Source organism: Caloenas nicobarica, chromosome Z, assembly GCF_036013445.1.
Source record: "Caloenas nicobarica isolate bCalNic1 chromosome Z, bCalNic1.hap1, whole genome shotgun sequence".
Taxonomy (NCBI): domain Eukaryota; kingdom Metazoa; phylum Chordata; class Aves; order Columbiformes; family Columbidae; genus Caloenas; species Caloenas nicobarica.
The window spans coordinates 64,093,418-64,106,781 of record NC_088284.1 but is presented as its reverse complement, the minus strand read 5'-3'; the positions used below and the strand labels follow the sequence as shown (position 1 = coordinate 64,106,781).

The window sequence follows — 13,364 nt, the reverse complement described above, 5'->3', positions numbered from 1 at the left end:
TTGTGAGTGACTCCACAAAGTAAACATAGCAAGAATATCTGCTCATAAAAGAAGACTTGTGAAGCAAGTGAAATGCAGTAAAGTTTTAAAAAGTGCTAGTAGATACTATGAGGAATGGAAAGATATTTAAGCTATTTCTTACTGCAGGGCATTTGACAGGTTCTGAATGCCTTTGGTGTCATTTTGAAAACAGGTCATGAAAAAAAATACTCAAAGTCAGAGTAATGCAAATGCACTAATGAGGCTGCATGTTGCTGTAGTTACAAATTCCTGAAATAGTTTGTCTTCAAATATTACAGCATTGGCTTTTTTTCTTGTAAGTGAAACAAAAATAAAAATGGGCACATACAGCAACTCTAATATGTATATGTGGCATATGGAATAAATATTGAGAAATATCTGGGTCTTGTTTTCACTGATTTTGAAATGGATACAAAAAAGACTTAAAAGCAGATATCTCAGCTTTCTTTGAAAGCCAATGAAATAAGATAAATAGATTGTAGTCCTGGTGTTCCGTTCTCCAAAAGGCTGGAAAGTATTTCATTGATTACCTCATACAGATTAGTTGTATTTAGGCTTTGCTCAATTGTCTTCTCAGATGTTACTTAAGCCAGCTATTTACAGGTGAATGTTTTTTGCTGATTGTCTGGGACAGAGCAAGCGTGTATGCACTTCATGAAAGATGAGAAAAACTAATTCTAAGGCCCTTGACAAAAAACACTGCAAAATATCTCAAAATCCTGGGAAATATGTTTTCCCCAGTTTTTGGATACAGAGTAAAATTAGTAGGACCAGTGAATAACAACTAATACAGCTAGAGGTACATATTCTTGTGACTACACTTACTGCATGGCAGAGAAAAATCCCTAATATTGATATAGAGCCTCTAAATCAAACCTCTTAAGTCCTTGATATGTTTTTCTAATATCTAATGGTCTACATTTAAAAAAAATAGTTATTTTGAAAGCTCAGCTAGAGAATATTTAAAGGTTTCTTTTCAGATGGCTGTGATTATTAAAATCCCTTAAAATATTTGAAATGCAGGACCTTCAAATGTTGAAAGAACACATTTAGTGTAGAGAACTTAATGCTAGTACTGCAGCCATAATCGATACATTTCCAGTAAGTACTAACTGCTAAGCTTCTGTAACTGCATCATTGTATTTCACTGTTATCACAGTTCAAAATCTACTTAGTAATTTTTTGTTGAGATTTCACTTGAGTTTTTGCTTTTGCCTCTTCATGTGGAAGGGATATTTAAATATGTTTCTACTCAGTTAAAAGGATGATTAGTGTTAGGGAAGTTTTCTGTTCCCTTACAATTAGATTGCATGCTTGTTGTCTGAGCTGCTTGAAATTGCTCTTTGCTTGCTAAGTGTTTTGAAAGTAAAGACCTTGGTCTTGCAAAGTTCTTCTACCTAAGATAGACAACTGGATGCTTTAATGTTAGTAACTTGCTGGAATTATGTCTAGTCTGAGAATGCGTGAGTGGGCATTACTTTGCTGAAATTAGTGGGGATTTATTGATGAGTACCAAATTAGAACTTGGCCTTCAGCAGTAACTTTATTTTCATTGATTTCTGGTATTTTAAAACAGGAGAAATTGTCTGAGGAACCAAGTAAATTTTATAGTAAAATGCCTGTAGTGACCTACTGAAGACACTGATGTTACAACAAATATGTTTAAATTCTGTGAGATTAATTTAATATTTTAGCATGGAATGTACTTTTAAATTACACTGCAAAAGAGTGTTGATTGTTCATTGTCTTCTGTGTTTAACAGTCTGTTGGAGAGGAATGTTCAAATCCTGCAACTGATTACTGTGCATCTGACAAGAGTCTGTATAACATGGATCTGAATCAGAGAGTGAGAGAACCAAAGTCGGTAGTGGGCAATAGCCTAGAAACCACAAATGGTTTAACTAAAAAGGATCTTCTGCCTCCAGATGTTTCAGATATGAACCAAAATGAAAGTGAAAACACAGCAACATGGACTGCATCTCAGATAACAGCAGAAATTGCGCTAAATACAAGCCTTGCTACTACCATGCAGTTTGATCCCGCTGGAAAAGTAAAGATATTTTTTTTTTTTAGCGAATAAATAAACTTATGGCAAAGCTATATTAAACCATAAAATCTTCTACAGAAATTAACTCTGGCCAACAGCCATGTATGGTTGTTTGATTATAAATGTCCATCAGATGTGGTAGCTCACATCAAAACTTACAGATTTAGACCTGTCCAAAGCAGTAAATAATTTATGGTGTGAAGATAGTCATGTCCCAGAGACTGGTGATACAGGGGTATATAAAAGTCTGTTTATGTTTCACAGCAGTAGATACTGCTGGACCACAGTGTACCCACTGGGCAGGCCAGGGGACATTTCTTATCCCCTGTTAACCTCTGCAGTGGGATGGGTGCATGGAGGAGGTGCGCAGCTGGAAACCAGGCCTGAGAAGCCCAGGTGTAGTGCTGTGCAATCTTTGCATCCTGATATTTGCACAGGTCTGCGTAGTTCAGCTCACAAACTGGCCTGTGATGCCACAGTATGAAAACATAATGTTCCTTTATATGACAGTCACTGTGACGTGTTTCTTTTTTTGTCCATTCAGTGCTTTATTAGGAAATTCTTAAAAGAGGTGCAATGTCTTACAAGATGTGTTTCTTTAGCACTGGCAGATTGTCAGACATCTGTGGTGAATAAGTCTGAGTGCCCTTGAATTCATCCCACTAATTTTAAGAGTGTTACTGATGTCCCTAAATTAAAAGCATACTCTGTGGTAGATTTGCTGTATTACCTGAATGAAAACAGAAACCTCATGTATGTCAGTTTGATCTTTGATGGACTGACTTCTCCAGTGTCTGTAAGGAATCTGTGTTAACTACATGCCCAGCTTTTGTGTAAGGTAAAATGGGTTGAGATCAGTATGTCCAATTGTATTTTTATCTCACTATTCTGAACCGATGTTATTTTCCCTTGTGTTAGGATCAAGTGCTTTTAATGGAAAAGAGATGGCCAGTATCTTCAGAAGGAACTTCTACAACCCCAAATTCAGTCAAAAACATGTATGAGAAGACTATCACAATTGCAAAAGGCAATTCAAGTCTAGGTAAGGGAGCTAACATTTTTTGTAACCTCTTCAGATGTACTGCTTTCTCTTTTTCTCATCTGTTCCCTGTTTTACTAGTAAAGACTAGAGATTTTCCTTCTAGTGGGGAAAGCACAAGGATATTAATTTGCTGCTCTTATACCCTGTTTACCATGAACATCAAAATAAAGTGTCCAGTCTCACAGAGAATTTTTTTTCCTGTGAAGGAATTTAGTCGTTCCTAAATGTTAACAGAACAATTTTAATATGATGTTTTTTAATGTCTGCACATTTCTATAATATAGGAGAGAATCGAGATATAGCTGAGGAATGCTGTAGAAGAACACTTTGGTCAAAGAACTGCAGACTAGACTTTCAAATATATGTAAGAACACAAAATGATAATGTTTTTGAGGATGGTCAAAAGTGCCTAAACAAGCTGTTCAATTTCTTCCTACATATTTGTACTTGTGTCTTAAATGCCTTAGCGTTCCTGAAAATCAGATCATAGATGCATATAATGGGTAATATTTTTAGCTCAATGATATTACAATCTTGTAGAGAATTCAGAGTTTTAGATATCTGCAATCTGCAACTTCCTGAGCGTACTGACTAGAGGCACATTTTGGATTGAACAGGCACAACAGAGGGTAATCTTTTTTGCTGTCCTCTCGTGGTCTCTGGTGTGGTCTTGGGCAGTGTGAGGGGGAGCACGGGAATAACATCCTCCCAGGGCCTTTCCCAGAGCTGGCACAGGGGAGGATTTGTGGTGGGAGGAAGTGGTGCTCCTCTCCCATCCCTGGCCAGTGTGTTCATTTGCTTCAGTTTAGGTTCCTGTTGCTGTTTCTTCTGGGCAACTGCTTATCTTTGAAGACTCTGTTGTTGGTAGGTCAGGAGTTTGTGTGGGTGCTGGCTGTTTGTGGTGACTCCACAAATGCTTTATGATGGGTTGTCCACAGAAAACACCCTGAAGGCAGCCCATGGGCCTCTTGGTCATAAACCATCACCACTTGGGACTCCCTTGCTGTGTGGAGGTGGGATGCTGTGATGCTGTAATTCAGTGGGTGCTTCTACCTGGAATAGACTGCCATCTGAAGGCTGGATGCTCAGTCTGCCCCATATCACCTTCTCCTTTGTGATACAGTCAGCATCCAAACTGGATCAGGAGCTGATCTGGTTTAAAATCGGCCTCCCTGAAATATAAAGCTGTAGGCAAGGCTGATGTGAGTATAAGTTTTGGCTTTCATTGGTGTGAGGTAGTTGGGTAACTACCGCCTTTACTGGCCTCATTGCCAGGCTATATAAAGTGCAGGTCACAGTGCAGTTCCAAGCATTTAGATTTTTTAACAAAGTTTTATTTGCAATAGCCTCTTAACTCAATGGAGCAGTGTTTTTCATGTATGTCTATCAGTATTTTAAGTGCAAAGAACAAACAAAGCAAATGTCATGTCAAGCATAGTACAGCATAAAAGTACAAACTTGGGTCAGGGTGCACGTTGGCAGACATTACATGCATGAAAAGGATGACTGGTCTCACATGTATACATAGTATGAATGTGAATAATGCTTTCTCCTGGCTTTTGGCTGTAGTCTTTTTCTTCCAGTCTCTGTGTGCTCTGGCCTGGGCACGGTGACCAATTTACACACATGGCTGCACTGCTTTTAACTTCGATTTTTACAAAAGGAGCTAAATCATGAGCTGTGAATGATGTTGAAAGCTGCAGCTGCATCAATTATTTCAGTTGAGAACTGGCACTTCTTTTTTCCTTTTAAATGGTGTCACTCATAGCTTGCAACAGCTTTTCAAATCCAGCCACAGCTGGAGGTCTGACCTTTTGATTGTGATTTTTGAAAGGTAAGGGGACAGACCACTCACATGCAATAAGAGCTGAAATGCCATTGTCCTGTGTGATACATTTGGCACTTGACAGTGGCATTTGCATTTTTAACCTGAAGCTGTAGCTGTCCCAAGTGTGACATCAGCCTTGCAGATCTGTTGTAAGATCTGTTGTAAGGAGGATGTCAGCATAGAAACCGGGGTGATGTTCTTCTAAAGTGATATTACACTAGCTTCAGTAATACTGTTGTTTGTTACTGGCTTAACCAAGGAGCAAAATTAGGTTCAGAATTTCAAACCACATTTCAGCTGTTTCCTGGAAGGTTTGCCTTTCTGTGCATGCTGCCTATAATCTGTTGCAGGGTTGTGTTTACATTCAGATCTGACTGAGTAACCTCTGTGAGCAGATCTGTCAAGAGATGCTCGTTGGAAGGAGTATGTGAGTGTAAACACTGGGGGAACCACCCTGGTACAACACCTGTAAATACCATCTGTAATGTGCTCAACATTGTAACATCACTTATCTAAAGGCTAGGTTACAGCAGTTTACCTCTGCTGTTTTTAATAGCAAGGCAATAAATCAGTGGCATTGTGTGTCTGATATACCCATGTTTAAATTACACCTGACCACATCTGATATCATTACCTGGCAAATAGTAAATATAAATCTCCAGTCAATGGTAACACCATATTCTTTCATCAGTTTAATATGACGTGCCATCATGAAGATGGGTTTTTCAGTCTTTCCAAAAGATAAACCTTGATTTCTGCATACCAAAGTAGAGAGGTACATGTGCTCCTGTGTCTAAGGGACTTATTGGGCAGCTCCTTGCTATTCTGGCCCACCTTCTCATACTCTAGACAGCTGCATTAATCTCAACTACAAGTTGGTTTGAGGAGCCAGCACTATTAAGAAATTTTTATTATCCTAGAAAGCACAAATGAATATCTAGAGTAGTGTTGTTGTTTAAATGGTTAACAGTATTTTTTTCCTCTGAGACAGATACATAGGCAGGTGTTTGTATGGTTGTCTGATGTAGGTAGCCTGGGGCTTAAAGCTGCCTCCTAAACTCTGTTCAGCCAGGGTCTAAGGTTGCAGAGTAAAGTGTTCATTCTCTTATGTTCTGTAGCCATGTTTGTGTATATAAGTCGTTAGAATTTTTTAATAGTCAGTATTTTTGGAGGTTTTACTCTGGGTAGCTATCATCTTCCTTCTGCTCACAGTCTGGAAAATAGCATAGGGCTTGCAGACACACAGCTACACTCCTGGTGCTTGATAGCCTGATGTTTACATGCGAAGACAGGAGAACACATACTGGAATAGTCACCACCTCCTTCTTCAATAGGTATTCCTTTATAAGATGCTCTCACTTCAGTGGCTTTGTCTTGTTAATAAAGGAAAGCTTCCATGTTAGCACATATTAAAAAAAGGCTTTGGCAGCATTAAGATAGTAGAAGTCTACTGGGTAGACTTCCAAGGTGCCAGCTCTTCAGCTACCTTTTCATCGCCTTAGTGAAGAACAGCTTTTCGTGGAACTGTCGCCAGGATTGATTTTGTAAGCACCAGCTGCCCTGAAAGTAGTAGTGATGACTCGTGCATGTGAGAACAATCACAAAGACGTGAAGCCCAGTGCCACAAATAGGTCCCTATAGGCTCCCCGTGAGGGAGCGGGGAGAAGAGCATCTCTTGTCTCATTTCCCGTTAAGTGAGAAGAAAGTGGAGTTAAGTGGTGTATATAAACATTGAGAAGTAGTATCCTGCTGTGCCAGAGGTGGGATTATGGTGTAACTCAAATAGTGGACTGTACCCATTAGTAGTGCATGGACTCTGACAGAAATCAGGATGCTCTTCTGGGCCTAAGCAATGGCCTGCCTAGGGGAGCAGGAAGGCTGCCACTGTCTCAGTGGGATCTGATTCAGGCTTTCTGTTGAAAATGAGTGTGCGGTTGTATTTGCCCTGTGCACCTAATCAACTGTTTAATCATTTCATCTCTTTTCCAAAGACAACTATCATAAACTAAACTGAAATATGGTATATAAACTCAGTGAACCATTCAGAAGAGTGGTAAATTCGACTCTTTTAGAAGCAATTTCATTATGTTTTTTATTTTCTACTTAAATTTTCCACTGTCTTATTTTTTTATATTGAGCCTGGTATGCGAAATAATACAAGGTAAAGATAATGTGATTGTGATTTATAAGGGCTGTCTCCTCTTGGAAAGAAGGAAATGCCAGGGTGAACAAGAGCAACATTTTAGACTTACTGGCACTGGCAGGTTGGCTGGCTAGCTTTTATGTTCCATGCCCCAGGTTATATTTTTTCCCTTGGCACTCAGAGCTGGGACCTAAATGATGTCATTAACTGTGTTGTGCATTTTTCACTATAGGGATGACAGTAAGTTCTAATAAAGATGGCTCAGGAATGATAGTCCGCAGCATCATCCATGGAGGCTCAATAAGTCGTGATGGACGGATTGGTGTGGGGGACTGCATCCTATCCATTAATGAAGAATCAACCACTAACTTAACCAATGCACAAGCCCGGGCTATGCTAAGGAGGCATTCACTCATTGGACCAGATATAAAGTAGGTAAAACTATGTGATGAATTGTGGTAGGAAGAGGCTAGTAATGAAAGTCTGGTTATTTTTGCAAGTGTTCTAAATTAAAATTGTCTGGTTTTACAACATGAATTTACTTTTAATTTACAGCTTCAGGAGGATAATTTACCTTCAGATTACAGCTTCGTGGGTTTGAAAGATAAAATCACTTGTGTGAGAGGCTTTGGTTGTTCTCAGAAAAGTTATTACTATCATTAGCAATCATCATCATTACTGCCCTTCCTAGTTTTATTGAAAGAATGGGATTAGTCAGAGTTTTGCCTTCATAGTATGACTTTTCTAAAGAAAGTCAGGATTTCCTCAAGGTGTTTGTGTTTCTCAAAGGTGGACTGTCTTGGCCAGTGATTTCATTCGATGAAGATCTTTGTAATGGTTTTGACTGCCAGACAGAAAGTATGACGCATGATGTTAATGCAGAAAAGTAATACTTTAGACATTTTCAGTACATCTGTGACAAACAGCAGAAATAGTCTGTTTTGTGAAGTCACTTCCAAGTTTTTATTAGTACCTACGAAGGAGCTTGTTGCTCTAGTGCATAAATACCTGCTCTTGGCAATACTATTTTAAACTTGCAGTAGTGAATACAAGCTTTGGAAAGTCTGCTTGCTTGATTAGAAAGTAGTTTTTCTTCTCAAGTTCACTCAATTTACATAATTTTAATTTTACCTTCAAGTATAATTCTTTCTAGCTGGTGTGGTTATGGAGTTAACTTTGCCCACGTGCACCATCTAGAAATTAGGTTGTTCTAAGCTTGTGGTTGGTACTCTAGACATGCCAGTGCTGGGTTTGCAGCTCTAAAAATCTAGTAGCTGTTTTTCTCAAACGCATGGTAACATGGATTGAGTCAGGTCTGCAAATGGGATTAATGAAGCTGTTTGTAATAGAAACTTCTACTTATTTAGGAGGGTCACCTTGAAAGGCATCGGTTCAGTCTCAGTGCAGTTGCAGGTAACAGTGTGGTTTCTGACAGTTTGAAATGGCCTGTAGAACATTCCATTCTTCCTCAGAAGTATTCTAGCTTTGAAGAGACCTAGCATTTTTTAAACAGGTAGCCAGAGTATCTTCACTATGGGTGGTAGGTTTAATTTTCTGCCCCATAGCTGTTGTGTGTTTAGGATTATGATTTAATGCCAGCTTGTTTAAATATTGGGGTATGCTCATATAATGAATTACATTATTGTTAAAGCTGTCATGAATATGAACGAGTCAGTGTTGGTAAAATATGATATTGGTTATTACTGTAGTCTTTCAAACTGTATTATAATTCTGACTGCCATGACTGAAATCAGTTGATATGTGTGCGTGCATGTGTGTGTATGTCCACTTAGATACACAGATGCGATAGCACCATTCTTCACTGAGGAGTCTTTTATTAGTGCCACAGTTCCGTGATCAAATACAAATGTGTTCATTATTTGTGCTTACCCTTTAACAGCTGCTGCATTTTACACTAGTGTGACTATAAGGTTTTTTTTTAATAGTCTTAGTCTTTCACAGATACATCAGAAGTACCAAAACTTTGTCTCAGATGTGAATATTCAGATTTTCCAGAAAAAGTGCATGCTCTTTCTGAAAGGTCTCACAGAAAAGGGAGAGTTGCTATTCATATTCTTAAGAATTTTGTCTTTCATTTTATATTTATGTTCTTTGGTGCATTCCCATTGTAAGAGTTTAAAGTGAAGATATCATCTGCAGTTCAAAGAAATGAAAGGCCAAATCCTTTGGTAGCTTCTAAAGGAGTCTTGCAAGAATAAAGACAACATTATTTGGCCTACATAATTTTGGTACACAATTTTTCAGCATAATTAAACTTTACTGTAATTTATACTATTGGGAGAAGTATTATACAAGATCCCAGAAAAATGTTGTGATACAAACATGTTGGTGATGTCCCGAATCAAGAATTTGGAGATATGGAGCATTATCTCATGATAGTTCTGATTTGCTGAGAGAGATGTCATTTCAGAGCTAATGTAGCGCACCACCATGCAGGATTTGCTATTTAAGGGCCAGTATTTCAAATAAGCAAACTGAGTCTCTTTGGTGTCTTCCTCAGGAAATGGGAGTTCACAGCATTCAGGTGTGACCATCTTGATGTCATTCCTCTTAATCCATACAGGGCTGCAAATTTTGGACCTTAACTTTTAGACTGAGCTTTTTTTGGGTAGAAGAGTGTCCTCCAAGAGTGATTAAGCAGAATTGTTGTAATTTCAAAGCTGTGTTTTAGTGGCAAACATTATTTGCTGAGGACACATAAAGCTTTTCTTACTTGACACATAGAGACTTTTTAAATTTTATTAAAGGAAATCTGATTTTGAATAGTTTAAGAACAAGATATCTGAGTTTCAGACTTAGATATTTACTTTTTTTCTGCTTTGTGTGTACAAAACCAGATGTGTAGCCTTACCAGAATGCATTCCATTTCACTTCTCTCTCCACCTTGCCAGGAGCTCTTATATTTCTGTAAAAATAGAGTTTTGTGTTCAGCAGCAGCTGCTTGTGACATCTGTCGGATAATTACAGATCTGAATCAGAATTCACCTTCATGAAGTGTGGGGATGAATTCTTGATCAGGAAATAAAAGATAGATTACATTTCCTTTTTCTATGCTTGTTAATAATCACTGCTATAGACAATAATAAAGAGCAGATGCTTTCTGAGGGAGGTGTAGATGAACCAGTGGTAGAATGGGGAAAAAAAAAGAAATTAAAAGGAGAAAGAAAAGAAAAAGCAGCTCATACTTTTAACTACATAAATATGCCTCTCACATTCAGCATGAGACACTGATATTTGTTAACACCATTGTAAAAAGATGCTGCATCATATGCTTCACATTCTAGATCTTCTCCAGCACCTGTTGATGATCAGGCCCTCTTTTATGTGTGAGTATTGGCGATTCAGAAACTCATTATGGCTCTATGTTGCAACTTGTCTGTAAAATCATTCCATGCTTTTATGACATCCATAGTAATGTCAGGGATATATCCAGATACAGGTACATATTCTGTGTGTGTATATGTGTGTGTGTATGTGCATGCACATGTGGCTGCACATGTGGATGTGTGTATATATATATTTTTTTAAGAATGAGTGTGTGCATTTGTGTATGGTTATGGCTTTCAACTTGAAGATTGGAGTGTACTTCTTAAGACTGGAATGAAAATAAAATATTCTAAACAATTATTGATAATATTTTAAAATTTCATCTATGACAGCCACCCCGGATGTGCTGAGAGCACGCGTGTGTGTCTGTGTGTTTGTGTGTATGTACAGGGTTCACTGCTAGAATTGACATGAGTATCATGTACTGATATCTGGATTAATCTCAGTGTCATATTTTCTGTGGCACTTACATTTTACTTCCTTCATGTATAAAAAGGTTCAGATTAGACCTTAAGTGTTAATGACAGTAATTTGTCCTGAACATTTTCCATACTTTGTTATTTGGTTTGTTGATGTTTCAAGGTTTTGTGTGGCTGTTCAGTCAAGCATGTGATAAATGTTCCTCTGTACTGCATGCGGTGTTGTGTTTACAAGATATTTTCATATGTGCACTCTTTGGTGTTTTCATTGTCACTGCTTTGATTGCTAGTGCATATCTCTGGGTGCGGGAGGGTGCTTGTATCTCTGAAAAAAGGAAGCCAGAACACCTTGTCCTTCAAACTGTACACCTTTGAAAGAGAGGAAATGACTAAACCCTGCATATACTTTCTCTTGAAATTACTGAACTTTAACTTCTCTTGCAGATAAGAAATGAAACACAATAATAGCGCAGTCACTTATTTGTTTTGTGTCTTCATCCCTATTGCGTGGCACTTGTTTTTCTTACTCTCTTCCCTGTGACCGTATTAAGGCAATTATCAGTCCCTTTTGCAGATGAACCATTCAGGTGCCTGGGTGGATTTTTATTTCCACTTTACAGCAGAAGGAGCAACAGAGTTGACCAGAGGAGCCCAAGACCCTTCTTGTTCTGGGCCCCTCATCACCCCAGTTACACACTGAGCTGTTCAGGATGATGCTGGATATCTTCAGACATCACTGTGACCTCCAGGAGTGAGCTACAGTAGCTATCCAGCAAGTGATGAAATTGATAACTGTGAGGTGTCTGCCCATATAGTACTAAACAGGGAAAAAATTGCTGGCAGTATAAATCCAAGGTCTTTAGTACAAACTGGCCTTGCTATGTGTCACAGAACACAGGAGGCAGGACAGCCAGCCACTTAACAAAGACAACTTTCTGGTATACATGTTTCCTAAAACTAAGTTTCAGCAGAGCTTGTTTTTTTGTGTTACTTTTCACTTCATTAATAACATGCAAAGAAGAGAGGGGAGGATGGCAGGCACATCAGTAATACAGGTTAGCTAACAGGAGCAGCTAGGGAAACCTTTGTAGTTAACTGAACTGTGGAAATCATGAGCAAGAAACAGAGGTGAACTCCTACACAGAATATACCTTTTCATGCATTTGATCCATGTAATTTAGTTTTCTTTGTTACGCTTTTTTTTTTGCAAAATGCAAATAAGTGTTTTGGTTTAAATTTCTGAAGTAGGTGAAGCATTATTGAAGTTTAGCGGTAGATAAGAATGAAGAGTTAAAAACATATTGAATGTTCCCTTTGAGTGCTTAAAATTAGGCAATTAGAACTGTACTTAGGCACTAGAATAGAAATAATGTAATTTTCCAAAGAGCTAAAATGTAACAGCTCCCAGTGATGCTATCTAAATTTGACTCGTCTGTGGGAATCAATTAGGTAATTCAGTTGCTCCATTTTAGATGCATTTTTTAAAGTGCTGGAGTGAACCTCTTCTTCCAAGTTCCTGTCCTGTACACAGAAAGGGAAGGTTTCCCACCTAAGAGAGCTTTTTGGAGGTATTTGTAAATAGTACATAAGGCTGTTAGAGAGCATCCTTTGAGGCATACCTTTTGGATGTTCCAGCACAATGTCAGTTATTCATTCATACAATGAACACCAGCAGGGTATCCCAGAAGTTGGAGTGCATGTGGTTTGCCTCCCCCTTAGATGATCTCTAACGCAGATGTCGCACAGAAGTATGAGGTAAGGACGACTACTACCCTTGGGCCTTGGGTCCCTGCATAATTGTTTGCCATGTGCTCCTTGCACAAAAGGACTGGACAACAGTTTAAAGATGTTGGATGCTCTGCTGTCGGTCATCGCACTCTACTGTCTACATCCAGGCTGAATCTGGGCATGTCAGTTTCCTTTTTAGGAGTCTGCCATTCTCCTTTCCATACTTTGAACAATATCTTCCAGCCACAGTTTAGCATAAAAGGGATTGTCCAAGCCTTCTGAGACAGCAGAAATGTTGCTTGCAATTCTGGTTTCTTTACTGCAGCTGTCTTTCAGGGGAAAATACATTATTTCCTACTTACTTTTGTAGGGTGAAAATTGATGAATTTGACAGGGATAAAACGGGTGAATGTAATGGGATGAATTATATGTTTTCTTTCATTGAAATGCAGCTTGCATATCTCGTAGCTTTTGTAGAGGCAAGGTATCCTTATGCACTTAGTGGGTGGTGCTTCTGCAGCACCATTGCCCCATGAGAGTTTTATAACCATAATATTAATTCTAGCACTTTGCTATAGTTCAGTGCATTTGGAGTTGGAGATGGCTGAGAAGTAGTAGTGATTATTTCCAAAAACTCTTTTCCCCCTTACTTCTCTCTATTTCACTGATAGGGCTTTGCAGAATAACTGCTGTGTGTCTTGCATGTTTCCCAGTGCTGGAACGCTCTCAGGAAAGACAGTTAAGAGTCAGTCACCTTCTGCTGAATGTTTGTTCCCTAGTGTGTGTTA

At 38.6% G+C, this 13,364-nt stretch overlaps 1 protein-coding gene across 13 annotated transcripts in view; it reads left to right on the top strand.

The window, feature by feature from the left end:
* The window catches only part of MPDZ (multiple PDZ domain crumbs cell polarity complex component), a 101,341-nt gene that overhangs the window by 51,150 nt on the left and 36,827 nt on the right, over positions 1-13,364 (top strand). For 8 of the 13 annotated variants that reach the window (XM_065657779.1, XM_065657782.1, XM_065657774.1 and 5 more), the window contains 4 exons: positions 1,784-2,071; positions 2,987-3,110; positions 7,314-7,512; positions 10,387-10,428. In XM_065657779.1, the coding sequence (XP_065513851.1) occupies positions 1,784-2,071; positions 2,987-3,110; positions 7,314-7,512; positions 10,387-10,428 (653 nt within the window). The remainder of the gene's footprint in view (positions 1-1,783; positions 2,072-2,986; positions 3,111-7,313; positions 7,513-10,386; positions 10,429-13,364) is intronic. The other 5 variants (XM_065657785.1, XM_065657784.1, XM_065657783.1 and 2 more) reach the window with 1 other exon arrangement.